Source organism: Cervus canadensis, chromosome 1 (assembly GCF_019320065.1).
Source record: "Cervus canadensis isolate Bull #8, Minnesota chromosome 1, ASM1932006v1, whole genome shotgun sequence".
Lineage (NCBI taxonomy): Eukaryota > Metazoa > Chordata > Mammalia > Artiodactyla > Cervidae > Cervus > Cervus canadensis.
In genome coordinates this window covers 74,466,761-74,481,888 of record NC_057386.1, presented here as the reverse complement: position 1 = coordinate 74,481,888, position 15,128 = coordinate 74,466,761, and the positions used below count along the sequence as shown (strand labels likewise).

At 37.3% G+C, this 15,128-nt stretch overlaps 1 protein-coding gene across 5 annotated transcripts in view; it reads right to left on the bottom strand.

Moving 5' to 3' along the window:
* The window catches only part of INPP4B (inositol polyphosphate-4-phosphatase type II B), an 885,859-nt gene that overhangs the window by 42,450 nt on the left and 828,281 nt on the right, over positions 1-15,128 (bottom strand). For all 5 annotated transcript variants that reach the window (XM_043485541.1, XM_043485584.1, XM_043485560.1 and 2 more), the window contains 2 exons: positions 13,068-13,180; positions 9,522-9,676 (listed from right to left, as the gene is read on the bottom strand). In XM_043485541.1, the coding sequence (XP_043341476.1) occupies positions 9,522-9,676; positions 13,068-13,180 (268 nt within the window). The remainder of the gene's footprint in view (positions 1-9,521; positions 9,677-13,067; positions 13,181-15,128) is intronic.

Genomic DNA, 15,128 nt, shown 5'->3' with positions numbered 1-15,128 from the left:
AAATATCAGAAACAACCTAAAATTCAATAGAGGAATAGATGAATTGTGGTCTATGCACACAAAGGAATACTATACAACTATGAAAAGGAAAGAACAGAACTTATATGTGGACACAGATCTCAAAAAACATGATATCAGCTGAGGAAAATGAATTGCTGAATGTGAGATACACCATGAGAACAGTTTTGTAAACGAAATCTCTAATAAATGTGAGGAATTAATAAATAATACTCTTAGCCTGGACCACTTAGATATTCCTAGTCAAGAACTCTTAACTTTTCTTTGCTACTTATCTAAATTGTACTAATCCTCAAGACACAGTACAAATTCTACCTTCCTCTGGACCACTCCAACCCACAATGATTCCTTTTCCCCTTTGATCCACTCTAATAATAATAGTCTTAAGTATGTGACCTCATCTATCTCATTTTCTCATTGTGGTGACTAATAAACATTCCTCATAGAGAATGTTTCATGTAATTCTTCGTGCGCAGCAAGAACTCACTGACTCTTAGTTGTCGGTATTGTAAGTTTCTGTCTCCCTTTGTTTAGCCAGGCACTCTGCCATAGTACTCAAGAAATGTTTACATTTGACTGTGACTATGATGGAGACATATTTCCGCTAGTGATAATATTTGCCCAGGTCATCTCCTGAGGTGGGGCCCTGGCTCAGGAGTCACTGGATACTCAGTCAAGTCCGTGGGCGTTTGGGAGTTGGACGTTCCCAAGTTTCACTGGCCGATGTTGAGGCACTGCTCCGTGGGGATCACCGGGGATCACTAAACTCCTATTTTGCACTCAGGTGCTCCTAGACTGTCCTGATGTTATTAGCTGAACTCTGTCAGTCAGAGGCACTGAGGGAGTTTAAGCATTTCAGAACAACTATTAATCCTGAGAGTTTTCTTCTAAGATCTAGAACACCTGGGGAAATTCCTCAATTTCAGGAACCTCAGAGGAGGCACTTTAAGAGAAACATGGGACAAGAAAGGTTACACAGGGTAGCTTAAAAAAATGCGGAAATCATGAACACTTACTAAGCGGAGCACCTAATATCCGTCAGGCATAGAGAATTCACATATTTGATCTCATTTAACACGATGCCTCCAGGAGAGAGAGAGGTAAGTTATCCCTCGTTTACAGATAAGGAAATTGAGGCCTGGAGATTAATTAACTTAAAAGCTGCATAGAAAATGATTTCCAGAATTAGGATTTAATCACAGGCCTTCTTGATTTTAAAAATCTATGTTTGTGGCAGAAGTTAAACTTATTTAAGTTAGATTCATTTATATTTCATTTCATTAAATTAAATAAAAAACACATTCCAAACACTTATTTATCTAGGTCCTTAGTTAATAATTTGAGGAACTGAGAGAAATGACTTATTTGGAAAGGTGTGTCTAAAACTGGTAACATGGCTCTGAATGTTAAACTCCATACTCACAAGGTCTCAAGTTACTAGTACTTGAAAACAAAATTAAATATCAATACAAAACACATTAGGAAAAAGAAAGATATCTGAAAATGACTACTTCTAGCAGCAAAACAACCTGACACATATAAATATACGAAGAAGATAGCCTAAAATCAGCACATACATTTTGTTTAGGAAATTGAAAGTTTTTAGGTAGCTCATTCTTTGATTTCTCCAGTAAGAGCAGTTCTTTACTGTGGGTCATCTGTGGATATCTTATTAAGAGATATTTGCTCCAACATGATTTTTATAGAAGTGTACTCTCTGCAGCATCTTTTACCTTACTAGAGGCTGAAGCAACAACAGCCTAAGTGGTGTAAGTTTTCACATTATTATTAGCAAGCCTAAGAAGATGGTGACTTCATCTGGGCTTATTACTGTTATTTGTCACAGATACAGGCTGAAATAATGCAGCAGACACACCGCTGAAACTCTCAAGGGAAGAGATAACTCTAAGTGATAATGAAGAAACTGTTCTCACTTGTGCTGTTCTACACAAATATGTCCCTTTCCAATAGTCAAGAGATAACTGAAAGCTTCAATTACCCATGTCTGTGATGCTTCTTATTCACTTCAATATTTGATTTAGGGGATAATACGAAATAATGGAAGCTCTTCTCCAACTAGTACAATCAAACAAAAGCTAAAAAAAAAAAAAAAAAAAGCCAAAGCGGAAAGAAGACTAAGGAAGGAAGATGTGTTTCTATCTAAACACAAGTGATCTCCATGACTTGAAAGTGAACCCCACAAGAGAGTAAGTCATGAGAAATAAAACCTGTACTGACATCAGTAGATTGAGGTCATTTATTTATAAAGCAGAACATTTCATAAGTTATGCTCCCTGACACATAAATTTCGTGTTGAGAATATGACATTCAACAGGATGATAAAACTCAATAAGGCTGATGGGGCTTTTAATCTCTCTCTTGTGAATTAAATATTTACTAAAATAGAATGATTAAAGCCCTGTATCTTAAGAGGGATAAATAGGTTGGATGCTGAAACATACCCTGATTAATCTTACTAAAGGCATCTCAACTATCTTTAGAGTCATTATAGAATGACAGATTGCAGAGTAATATAGCATAAGGAAAATAAAAGTTACAGACTGACAACTAAACAATATCGTGTCACACTGTTACACTGCGTACACACATAATCCTAGAGTTCCTCTTAAAGGAAAATAACAGAGAACAGGCGTTGTCATTTTAGTTTACTTTTAAGTGACAATTAAACTTCCCAACACAACTATTTTTGGATAAAATGTGACATTTAATAATCTAGTCAAATTTTGTATTTTTAAATGCAGTCTTAACCGTCTTTTAATCAAATATAAGTTTGAAAGTTCCTACTAAATATGCTTTTTGCAAAAGCATTGAGACAAGAAAGCTTTTAGCACTCAACGGTGACTTCAGTATGAAACAACTGAGCGCTGATACTGCATTCATTCTTCCTTTCTATTTAAAAATAAAAATGCTGCCGATTATTCAGCCATCATTTTATAAATTTCTGCTATAGATATCGAGGAAGAATTTGGCACTACACATACACTTCAAAGAAAGGATAGATACACCAGGTTTATAGTCACATCACAAAGTCAATAAAGTCGGTTACTGAAGGGTAGTTAGTTTACCTGAGGCAGACTTGAGTCAAGTGGCTTTCAACCCCAGCTCTATCCCAGATCTTAGTCTGTGGTGGGACTCTGTGAGAATCTCTGCTTTGGTTTTATAATATCGGCAACTGCTGAGAGTTCCTTACAGAGTCATATCTACCCCAACTCCTCATCAGCTTCCTAAGAGGAAGAGGATTTTGTGCCACTTCAGTCAAACAGACTGTAAACAGTGGCACATGTTGGAAGCATGAAGCTGTTAAGTAATAATGGATATGTAGGAAAAGAGAGAGTCTGAACTTTTTGAAAACAGGACAAAGGCTACAATGACAAGTTGAAATTATCATGGAGTAATCATGGTGAAGTCGCTCAGTCGTGTCTGACTCTTTGCGACTCCATAGACTGCAGCCTACCAGGTTCCTCCGTCCATGGGATTTTCCAGACAGGAATACTGGAGTGGGTTGCCATTTCCTTCTCCAGGAGATCTTCCCAACCCAGGGATTGAACCCGGGTCTCCCGCAGTATAGGCAGATGCTTTACCGTCTGAGCCACCAGCAAAGCTCTCACAGGCAAACAAAAACTGAGTCATGTGACCATTGAGCATCTAGTGTCAGACAAGTCTCTGCACCACTGGGAACCTGAACTTTGTCTGAGGTATACTAGACCCAAGACTACCACCAGTCGTACTCAGAACAATGCCCGTCAGCTGCAAACTTGTGGTCTCAGGGTCTCTCCTTGTAACTGTGCAACCATTTGGGACGCCAACCACTCCTCGCTTAACAAGCACACTTACTCTTGCCACACACAGTAGTGTTCAGTCATGTCTGACTCTGCAACCCCATGGACTATAGCCTGTCAGGCGCCTCTGTCCATGGGAATTTTCAGATAACAAGACTGAAGTGGGTTGCCATTTCCTTCTCCAGGGGATCTTCCTGACACAAACCTCAGTCTCTTTTGTCTTGCTAGTTCCAATTATAATTCTTGATAAGCAAATCATGGGGCTAACTGTAACCTTGTGGGTTTTTGCCTTTAAAAGCCTCCCCTATATTTTGTAGTCTGGTAGGACACAATTCAGGGCTTCCCATGTGGCTCAGAGGTAAAGAATCAGCCTGCCAAGCAGGAGATGCAGGTTCGATTCCTCGGTTGGGAAGTTCTCATGGAGAAGCAAAGAGCAACCCACTCCAGTATTCTTGCCTGGGAAATCCCATGGAGAGAGGAGCCTGGCGTCCATGGGTTTACAAAAGAGTCAGACACAACTCAGTGAATAAACACAACAATAAAACACAATACTGTTGTTTGTTGAATTTGTAGTCCTAAATAAACACCTTTTTATTTCAATCATGTCTGTTCCTAAAATTTTGGTTGACAGATTCAGCCTGTGATGATAGATTGTTTGTGGCCTGTTTGTTTTTGAATTTGTATCCAAACCTCTTTAAAACTTTCCCTTTCATCTTGTGGAACTTCTGCTTATAAAATTCGTCACAACTGAGTGATAATTTCCCTTGCTTATTTCCAACTGTCTATGTATGTGGAAAACTTCCTAACAGATAGGACCTGAACATTTTAGAAACCTATGCTATTCATTCACTCATTCATTGAATATTTATTGAGTACCTACCATAACTAGACTTTATTCTAGTACTGGAGATACATAGGTGAATAAGAAAAAAAATCCATACTCTCATAGAGTTTATTCTGGTGAAAGGGCTTCTGAACAAGCAGGGAGATGAAGCTTTATTTATCGATAACACTTCTCTCATCCATAAGTAATTTGAAACTTACAGCAATAATCAGTATAAAAAAGTAAAATTTAATATAGATAGGGGAAAAAAATAAAACTAGCAAAACAGCAATAGTATTATAACCCTGGTAAACTTTTAAAAATATCCAGAGTAAATAGCCTGAAAGGTGGTTAGAATAATTCAAACATAAAATAAACCACAACTGATATTAAATAAAATAATTTAATATCTTTAAAATATAATCAAACTCCATTAAAATGCTAGTTTTTTTTTAATCCAGGATTGTGTCCTAGAATATTTATAAAGTTCTTAAAAATTCTGTCTCTGTCTCAATGATAGACTGTGCACAGTCCAAATATAAGTAGTTTTTAAATGCCTCTGAAGCAGTTCCAATGTGCATCTAAAAGTCACCATCTGAAGGGTAGGACTTCTGATCAGGTGGCAGAGCGAAGAGCTCTGCAAATCTTCGTCCTCCTCCCAAAACTATGACGCTGAAAAACACTGTCCAAACCAATCATTTAAGGACCCTAATAATCAGCCGAAGTCAAGCAATGAGTGGAAAAGAGTTTCTACCTGGAAAAGTGCTGACTGGGAGGGAAGAAGAGAGCCAGGCTACGGTCTTCCTATCTGGGGCTGCTCCCACTCACGTCCCTCCACCAGAGTGTGGTCGCCATGGAAACCAACAACTTTGCTGCCCCAGGCTCTGAATGCATTTGAAGAGGAGTGGGAAATCACACACCCCAGCACCGTCAGAAGCCTTAGTAACCTTGCGCTTGTGCTAAGGTCGCTTTAGTCACGTCCGACTCTTTGTGACCCTAAGTAGCCCGCCAGGCTCCTCTGTCCGTGGGATTCTCCAGGCAAGAATACTGGAGTGGGTTGCCGTGCAAACAAATGCTTCCAGCCATCCTCACAGCTGGCCTAAGGCTGCATTTCCACTTGGGCTACTCCCCAGAGCAAGTGGACTAGTTATGAATGCAATAGGAAAGGAAATCCTGGACATCAAGAGAGCCATGGAGGCCTATGATCAATTTCCACACATCTTGGGTTGACTAGTAGGACCTAAAAAGGCCTGGTGGGAAGAAAAGGTAGGATGGATACAACAGTTCTTGAACTGGAATATGTTTCCAAATTAACACACAAGATACATCAACAAAGCCTCTAACTGGATAGAACTGTTTGAACTTGCAACTTCTATCTAATCAGTGACTGACACTAAATTACAGAGAGCCAAATGCAACCCCAGGAAATAAGGCTGAGACATTAAAAAAACCTGAACTACAGTTTCAAAATGTAATTGAAAACATAATTTTAAAAAGAGATGGAAAAGTTGCTACACAGTTCTGAAAAACATTAGGCAACAGAGTGCATTCACATTAATATTTATATTATTCTTCATTTATTCAGCCACTGTTTATATTTATTTCAATCTGGACCAGACTTCTCAGGTGGCACCAGTGGTAAAGAATCCACCTGCCAAAAAAAAAAAAAAAGAATCCACCTGCCAATACAGGAGACTCAAGAGATGCCAATTAAATTCCTGGGTTGGGATGATCCCCTGGAGAAGGAAATAGCAACTCACTCCAGTATTCCTGCCTGAAGAATTCCATGGACAGTGGAGTCTGGCAGACTACAATCCATGGGTTGCAAACTGTCAGACGTGACTGAGCACACACACACACACACACACACACACACACACACACACACAGAACCAGACACTGTGCTCAACGCCAAGGTATTAATACAACAGTGAACATGATAAGGTTGAAAGCAAAAAGTTTGTATTCCAGAACTAGAGTTTTCTCTTCAAATCTCAGATTTTGGTCAGACGACTCTGGTCTGGTACACAGTCTCAAATTTCTAAAAGTATGTAGTTTTTATGACATATGATTTAAGTAATATTTTGAATAACAGAAGTGAAGTAGTCAAATACATAACCAAATAATTTTAAGTGACAGCATTTTGTTTTACTTGGTATAAAGAAAATAACATTAAATATAACTAAGGCAAACAAGGTCTTACTCTACAGCACAGGAAAAAAATATAACTAAGGCATCTGTGTTTTAGTGGCAGCTCTAGTACTTTCCGAGTAGTCTCTGCCAAAACACTCTACCGAATTCCATTTCTTTATTCTTACGGTGAAGCAGATTTGACTAAATTTCTAAGGTGATGCCTTAATCTCAAATTCTATGACTATTAGTAAGGGCATACAGCAATATACATTAACATAAAATATTTATAAGAAACCTATCTAGACTAACTTTAATGAATGCAATCCACTCATAATTAGCTTAGCATTTGTAAGCACATGTAATTTTCAAGGTGGTATTGAAATAGCTTATTTTCTTAAATAGATAAAACATTGCATGAGAAAGCTTATTTACAAGGTTTTTATATTAATATATGATATTGGAGTCAAACCATATGTCATAATATATTCACAAAAATATACAAGGGTCATAACTGCCTAGACTTGATTGTCTCAGGAAGATCAAGACCCTTGATATTTACTTTTCTAACAAATACCATACAGTGATTGTTCACAAACATTGTTCTAATCATGTAACACATATCAGTTCATTTAATCCTTGATACATTCCTAAGAAGGGCTATTATTATTAGCGTATTTGTTTTACATAAAGAGAAGACTGAGGTACCAACTTGCCTCAGGTAGTAAGGCAGGATGAGACTAACTTCCTCTTGGCTGGTAAGTGGCACATGACCTCGGCTCAAACTCAGGACAGCTGGCTTCCAAGTCCCCTCCCATCTACTCTGCCCTGTGGCCAGAGCTTATAAAGCTATGGGCTTGTAAGATGGTACCCAAAGGGGGAAGGTATGGAAGTTATTTAAGACAATAATATATCTTATTTCCCTTAAACACACACACACAGACAAGTCCTCACACTCTCACACAGTACTCACATGTACAAAAAACCAAAGGATAAATGTGTCAGATTGGAAATTTGCATATATATATATGTATAAAATCACCAAAGTAGTGGGGATATGGAAGTCACGGTCTTCAGTATTTTGGGATTAAATTTCTAGCGCCTTACTTTAGGTCACAATCCAAAACTGAACCCCCATAAATGTCATTAGCAAACATACTGACATATAATGTTAGTTCCTCCAGCCTTTATGCTTTACCAAAATATTTAGTTTTATATTTCAACATGTATATGACAGATACATCCTGTATTTACCAGCTGGAAAAAATACCTTTCTAATTTAAGGGTCCTCTCTTACCTCTACCTTAAATAAACAAGTAACAAATTCAACTTCCAAATTATTTTATGTTGGTTGACTCATTCTAGTCCTCTGAGGTCTCTGACCTGGAATAGCACATGCCCTGCCCTCCACACTGGCATCTTTGTTCCATCCATAGTGATATTTGTACTTCTCAAATGCACAACAGAACGTTTCATGCCCAGATCCTGAATCTTCCCTATGAGTGCTGAGAGATAATTTTTGAAAACAGTCTTTTCTAACAACCAAACGTGTGTGTATGGCTGAGATGCTCATGTCAGGCCTCAAAGACATCCTCATACATTTATCCAAAAATTATGGTAGAACTCCACTGAACAAAGAAAATGCCAAGAGACATGAAATGGGGTAAAAGAGAGGGCTTCAGAAACCTCTCAGAAAACATACAATACAGAAAGATCACAGGCAAGCATCACCTCACCACGGAAAGACCACAGCCGTTAAAAGAAAAGTGAAGCTAATGACATGCCAGATAAGAAGCAGCCTTTTCAGTGCATCATATGACATTCCTTTTTGCAATCTGGGAGCCTGTCCCATGTTTCCTGTTGTGCTTTTGAGTCAGTCTTTGTAGGAAAGAGGTAAGTTCACTAAAGTTTCTAATTAACGTATGTCCTTGCTGATAGACCCTGGGAAAGAGGCACTTCTTCCTTCCCATTATGGCTTATATTTTAGATTTAATTACTGTAGAAATGAATCAGGAAACATGACTTCAGGCAGAGCATTTTAAATGTCGGCAGAGTGATCATATTAATTCTCCATTTTAAAGGATCCATTATCCCATCTTTATGATGAGTGATGTGAAAATAATTTTTAGGAAAGAGGTTAAAGATGGGGAGACCCTACAAGCCATGGTAGGATGACCCATTTGTTGCCATTTTTTGGATAGTTGATTTGTTTGGATAAAGACTTAGTTTTATTTTATGTGTACACATAAGGACTTGTACATAAAGGAGCTGTACTCTTCAAATGTTGTATATGAAAGAACCTGAACCCTTCAACTTAGGTTTAAATCTGTTAATGAAATATATCCTCCATTCACATGATCAAAATCTGGCCACATTTTTTTATTGCCTAAAATGAATAGAGGAAATACTTAAAATTATTTTCTCTTTCATGTCATGAGCTCAAAGTCAAGGAAATGCAGTGAAGTTACTAAATGCTTGCTCCTCCAGTAAAATATGTATTAGGAAAAAAAAAAACTTAAAATAACCATAAAAGAAAAAATAAGGTCTTACTGTACAGCACTGGGAACTATATTCAATATCCTGTGATAAACCATAATGGAAAAGAATATGAAATGAATATATATATATATATATATATATGTATAACTAAATAATTTTGCTGTATAACAGAAATTAACACAATATTGTAAATCAACTACACTTCAATAAAAATTTTTAAAAAAGAAAGAAGTTGAAAACATGTGGGCTACCTTCTCATACAATCCAGTGCTCGGATAAAGAAGTCCTTGTGTAATTGATGCTCATCTCTCAGGATTGAGCACTGTTCAAGCGTCACAGACATCGACGTCCTGTCTTTGGCACTTTTACAACAGGTGAAACGAATGCCATTTAGTTTGCGACAAATCTGTAACAGACATAGACATGGTGTCTTGTTTATTTGTAGATTACTCTCGAGCGTCAGAGTCCTCTAAATACTCATAGTCTAAACTTACCAAATTTATGCTAATTTATGAGTCAACTGTTTCAATATGCCCTGTGTAATGGAAAAATAATACCTTTTCATTTCAAAAGTTGATGGAATAGATTTATTTATCTCTTTGTACATGAGGTATGGGGCTGTTGAAGGCATGTAAGATGGTAAATATTCCTCAGAGGCAGCAATGCTCTGAGAGGGTATCTAAGCTGCAGGGGCTAATGATAATAATCACAGCTCAGAAGTAACATCTTACTAGTGAAGGGGGAAAAAAACCTGTATTTCCTGGATAAGCCACTTGATTTGAATCTTAAAGAGCTAATATCGTTTCACATATGTTTGAAATAACCTTTGCTAATCTCTGTGGGATATTATGAGACTTTAAACATCCACATGGTGCCAAGTGCAGCAGATAAGGAAACCACTCATCAATGCAACTAACAAGAACTAGGACACCAACAATGGCCACTGTTAATTGCATATCCACTGTGCACTGGTACAATGCTAATAAATTTCACATAGATCTGCTCTTCTAATTTAACTGCACATGAACCCTGGAGGAAAGCATATTCATCTTATTTTACAGATGAGAAAACTGAACTTTAGATAGGTAAGATGGCTTATGCAAACAGAGCAGAGCCAGGGTGCTAACATCACTCTATCTAACAAGGACCAAGTCTTTAACTTCTGTCCCATTCTGCTTCTCTCTGTAACTCTTTTTTTCTGTGTAAGCCAGAAGAAGAATCTCTGAGTAGCAATAATTTATGGGCTCATTGCCTTCTAGGTAACAGGCAAATCACTCCATTCTTTTTTCTTCCCTAGCCCTGGTAATGCTCTGATATGAGATACCAATCATCAACATAGTATCAACAATGTTAATCAACATGCACTTAAGATACATTTAATGTGATGGAATACAGGTCTGCTTTATTATCTGCCATCAAGGAAGCCTTAACAGTTGCCTGCTTTGAAGAGAGGGTATAATAATACAGTTCATCAAGGGTTTTTACCATGATTTAAATATGACTAACACTTACCTTTAGGATTTACAACTCCTTAATAGACCTTAAGTAAATACTTTCTCACCATCTTTAACGTGGCTAGAGAAATGTGAGAGCATGATTTCAACATATAATCTTTTTTTATCTAGAAAACTCTAATGCTTTTAAATAAACAGTATTTCAAAATTTTTCATATAAAACAACAAAAGCTTTACTAAATTTATAATAACAGTATATAGCCCTCAGTGGTCACTTACGAGAGATGATCTTTAAAAAGAGTGAATATTCTTTAAAATGCACTGCCACAGTCATATGCAGCTATCCTATTAAGGAGATTTCATGTGTCAAATTTAAAACAAAGAGAAAGCTTGGGCAATTCCTTCAAAGCAGACTGGCTGGGTCTTCATTTCTGTATTTAGAGCTAAATGAGCTTAATTTAACATTTAATTTAACATTAGCTTAATTTAGTGTTTGGTATTTTTAAGTTCTCATTTTCAGCTTTAAAAATTCATTAAGATAAAATCAAATGGCTTTGCATTTTTAATTAGAATGTAAAACAGTAAAAAAGAAAAAGCAGTATTTCATTGCTTTAAAGAAGAAATAGAGACAAAAATAAAATTTTGTGGAAGATGTTGAAGGGAATTTCTATATTTCTTGAAGAGTAATACCAAGGTCCCTGGTTTACAAAGAGGATACTGAAACTCATGTATCACTCTACAGACATGCTATTTATAGTTAAGCCAATATTCCTACAGAATGTCAAATTTGCACACTATGGGTGGTGTACATTTATCAAGGCAGGCAAACATTCACTCATTCAGTGGGAAGTTGTGAGTAAGTCATATTTGACTGGTATATACATTTCAAAAACATTTTCAGAAACATGTAGGATTTATGGGAAATTTCTTTATATATTCAAATAAGAAAACTACATGTACTAGCAAAAACATACATTTGTGGTTCTATGCATCCTTAATTTACCAATTTACATGACTGCACAATATGTATATAACGACATATGTATATGTTCCTAAGTTGTCAGATAGCCTTGGGAAATGATCAAACTCCTTTTCTGCTATCATGTCATTAGTAATGTTGCAAAAATAACTTATGACCTGTCTTTGTGAAATTTTTCTGAGAATTAGCAACCATAGTAGTCTTTGAAGATGTAAAGAACAGACATGGGAGAAAGAACTATTAAAAACAACCTTCATGTAATGCAGGATGACACTAAATGGGACCAGTGTAAATGAGCTGCTCAAAAGCAATCTTTCATACTGTTACCTTTGATGTTCTTCCCTGGGGCTCCAAGAGGGCATGAAGGAAAACCAAAGCAGCTTTCCCTCTGCCTTGTTCTTGGTAAATTATTTTATATATACTCATGGTAAATTATCCATTCCTTTTTCCCAGAAGAGAGTACGTAATATTGGACTATAATTGAACCGTTTGCAGTAAAGCCTTTGTTTTAGATGCTATTGATAGAAAATGAATAGCACACAGGAGAAGATCTGTTACATTGAACTCCAAATTACATAAGCAGCCCTGTATGTGCAGTAAGTACAAATATGGCATGCATCAAAAATATCTCCAAAGCGTGTCCTTCCTGATGAAAAGATCCTTTCCTAGTGAAGGGATCTCTGGGCCTGAATGTTTAACAAAATTCATACGTTCATGTGAGCTATGCCTGAATGGCTGCCAGATAAGAGCTTAAAAATACAGGCACAATTTTCTCCCCCCTCAATCTTGCAGAAAAGTGGGGTGGGAAAGCAAGTCTATCTTTGACCTTGAGGGTGCCATTAAATGAGAAAAGACCATACAAAATATAGCTCATTACCCCAAGAGCCATCCATCAGTGATAAATTCTATGGCAATATCTAGATGAACAAGTGCATTTACAAGCTCATTAACAAAACACTATGTCCAGGAGCCCTACCGAGGCTGTGAGTCAGAGATCTGATAATCACATTCTGTTGAAACCATACTTCTCTAGGGCATCAACTCAAGACCTTATTGAGATGGGCAATTGACATTGTAACACACAATATCAAGAAAATCAAAGACACTTGGTTTTAACCTCAAAGTATCAAACACATCCTGAATTTATAAGAAAAGCCAATGAATAGAATTTTTTCTTGTTGAACACATCTTCTATCTTGTATTCTAGTCTATTGATAAGCTAGATGCCTAATCTCTTGGATGATGGAGAGTGACATCTGGTAACCCAAAGTGCAGAAGTTGGACTCCACAGAGCAGATACCCAATATGTTTGCTGATTGATCATCATGGTGACAAGGAGTAATATTTGACAGGAGAGTGCCTACCGTTGCAGCCAGCCACATGATTTCTACATTCTTTCTCTTTTTGGCTTGGATATTTTGATGGAGATTTTCTAGTAATCCTTTTAAATCATTTTGTTCTTGAAAATGTGAAATGTCTGAAAAAACAAGAAAGGAGGGGGGAAAAGGAAATTTGTGTTAGAGTTAAGCTGCCCACAGTGTTTTTCTTAACATATTTGTAAATGCAATTTCCAAAACAACAAATGCCACTTTGGAGCAGAGAGTATTTGAGGATAATCATACCTGGTGGGCTACAGTCCATGGGGTCACAAAGAGTCGGACACGACTGAGTGACTTCACTTCATTTCATACTTCCTTACCTACTCATGCGTCCGGTTTTATTCTTTACTTAGAAATATGCCTCAGTTTCCCTCATTCCCTACTGTGTATAACTGGTCACATAACACTCACTAAGAAGGGAAAAGTTTTAATGATGAGGGCTGCCTCACTTCAATGCAAGTATACGATGTGGATGAGGTGTGAGACACAACCTTCCATTTTTGGTGACCTAGCAGCTAGTCTGAATCACCAGATTATATCAAACTTAACATCTCGGACAGAGGTGAAATTTAAAGTTCAGCCAAAACACATGAAATCAGTTTCTACATAGAAAGATTCTTCAACCTAGGCAATACTGACATTTTGGACTGGCTAACATGTTATGGAGAGTGGGCCTATATTCTGTGTTGTGGGATGTTAAATTGCATTCTGACCTCTATCATTTAGAAGTCATTAGTACCCTTGCATTGTGATAATCAAAAATATCTTCAGACATTGCCAACTGTGCCTTGTAAAGTCTATCTTGGTTAAGAACAAGTGTTATTAAGGAGCAGAGGTATGGGTGGAAAGAAGAACAATGCAAAAGGCAAAAGTTAATTATATGCAATAATTGAGGAAGGGAGCAGGAAGTGACTGACTGCTCAGATCTCTACATACTCATAACTAGAGAATGGGTAACCAATGGCATATGGTTCATATTTAAACCTAAGGAAATGTACATTATGACACAGTGTCCCTGAGTCTCAGTGAGATAGGAATCAAGTTTAGAATATAGAGATGGACACAAAAAGTCTAAGTGAATGGTTGGGTTAGCACCATACTACACTCTACCATGAAATCCACAAGTTGAGGGATGAAGAACTCCTGAGCACTATAACTGAGGCTAAACGCAGAAGAAAATACATAAGAACAATATGTACTATACACAGGCTATCTTGTTACATTGAAGAGATAGATATGTTCCTGAATTTGATCACATTAAAAATGACACAAATAAGCTTTACTTACAATGAAGCTTTGCACTTTACAAAATTTTACTAGATAGTCCTTTTATTAAAATAATATATCTAAGTAGTTCTTGACTTCAGCTCCAGAGAGTAGAGGAAATACTTCCTAATAAAATGTATTTGCAATTTACATCTACCAAGAGTGGAAGTGGTTGGTGAAATGGAACCAAGCATTGAAAACAATTATATACCATCTTAAATTTCATGTCCACAAAATAGAAGGTCAGGACAATCTAGATTCATATCCTGCTTTAGGGAGGTGAGATTCAAATTTTTAAATAAATATACGCATGATTCCACTTTATTAGTTCCTACATGGGAAAACTGTCAAAAGTCAATCTTTTACTGTGTTCAGTAAAAAATTCAGTTCAGTTCAGATCAGTCGCTCAGTCGTGTCTGACTCTTTGCGACCCCATGAACCACAGCACACCAGGCCTCCCTGTCTATCACCAACTCCCGGAATTTACTCAAATTCATGTCCATCGAGTTGGTGATGCCATCCAGCCATCTCATCCTCTGTTGTCCCCTTCTCCTCCGGCCCCCAATCCCTCCCAGTATCAGGGTCTTTTCCAATGAGTCAGCTCTCTGCATCAGGTGGGCAAAGGACTGGAGTTTCAGCTTCAGCATCAGTACTTCCAATGAACACCCAGGATTGATCTCCTTTAGGATGGACTGGTTCGATCTCCTCGCAGTCCAAGGGACTCTCAAGAGTCTTCCCCAACACCACAGTTCAAAAGTATCAATTCTTCTGTGCTCAGCT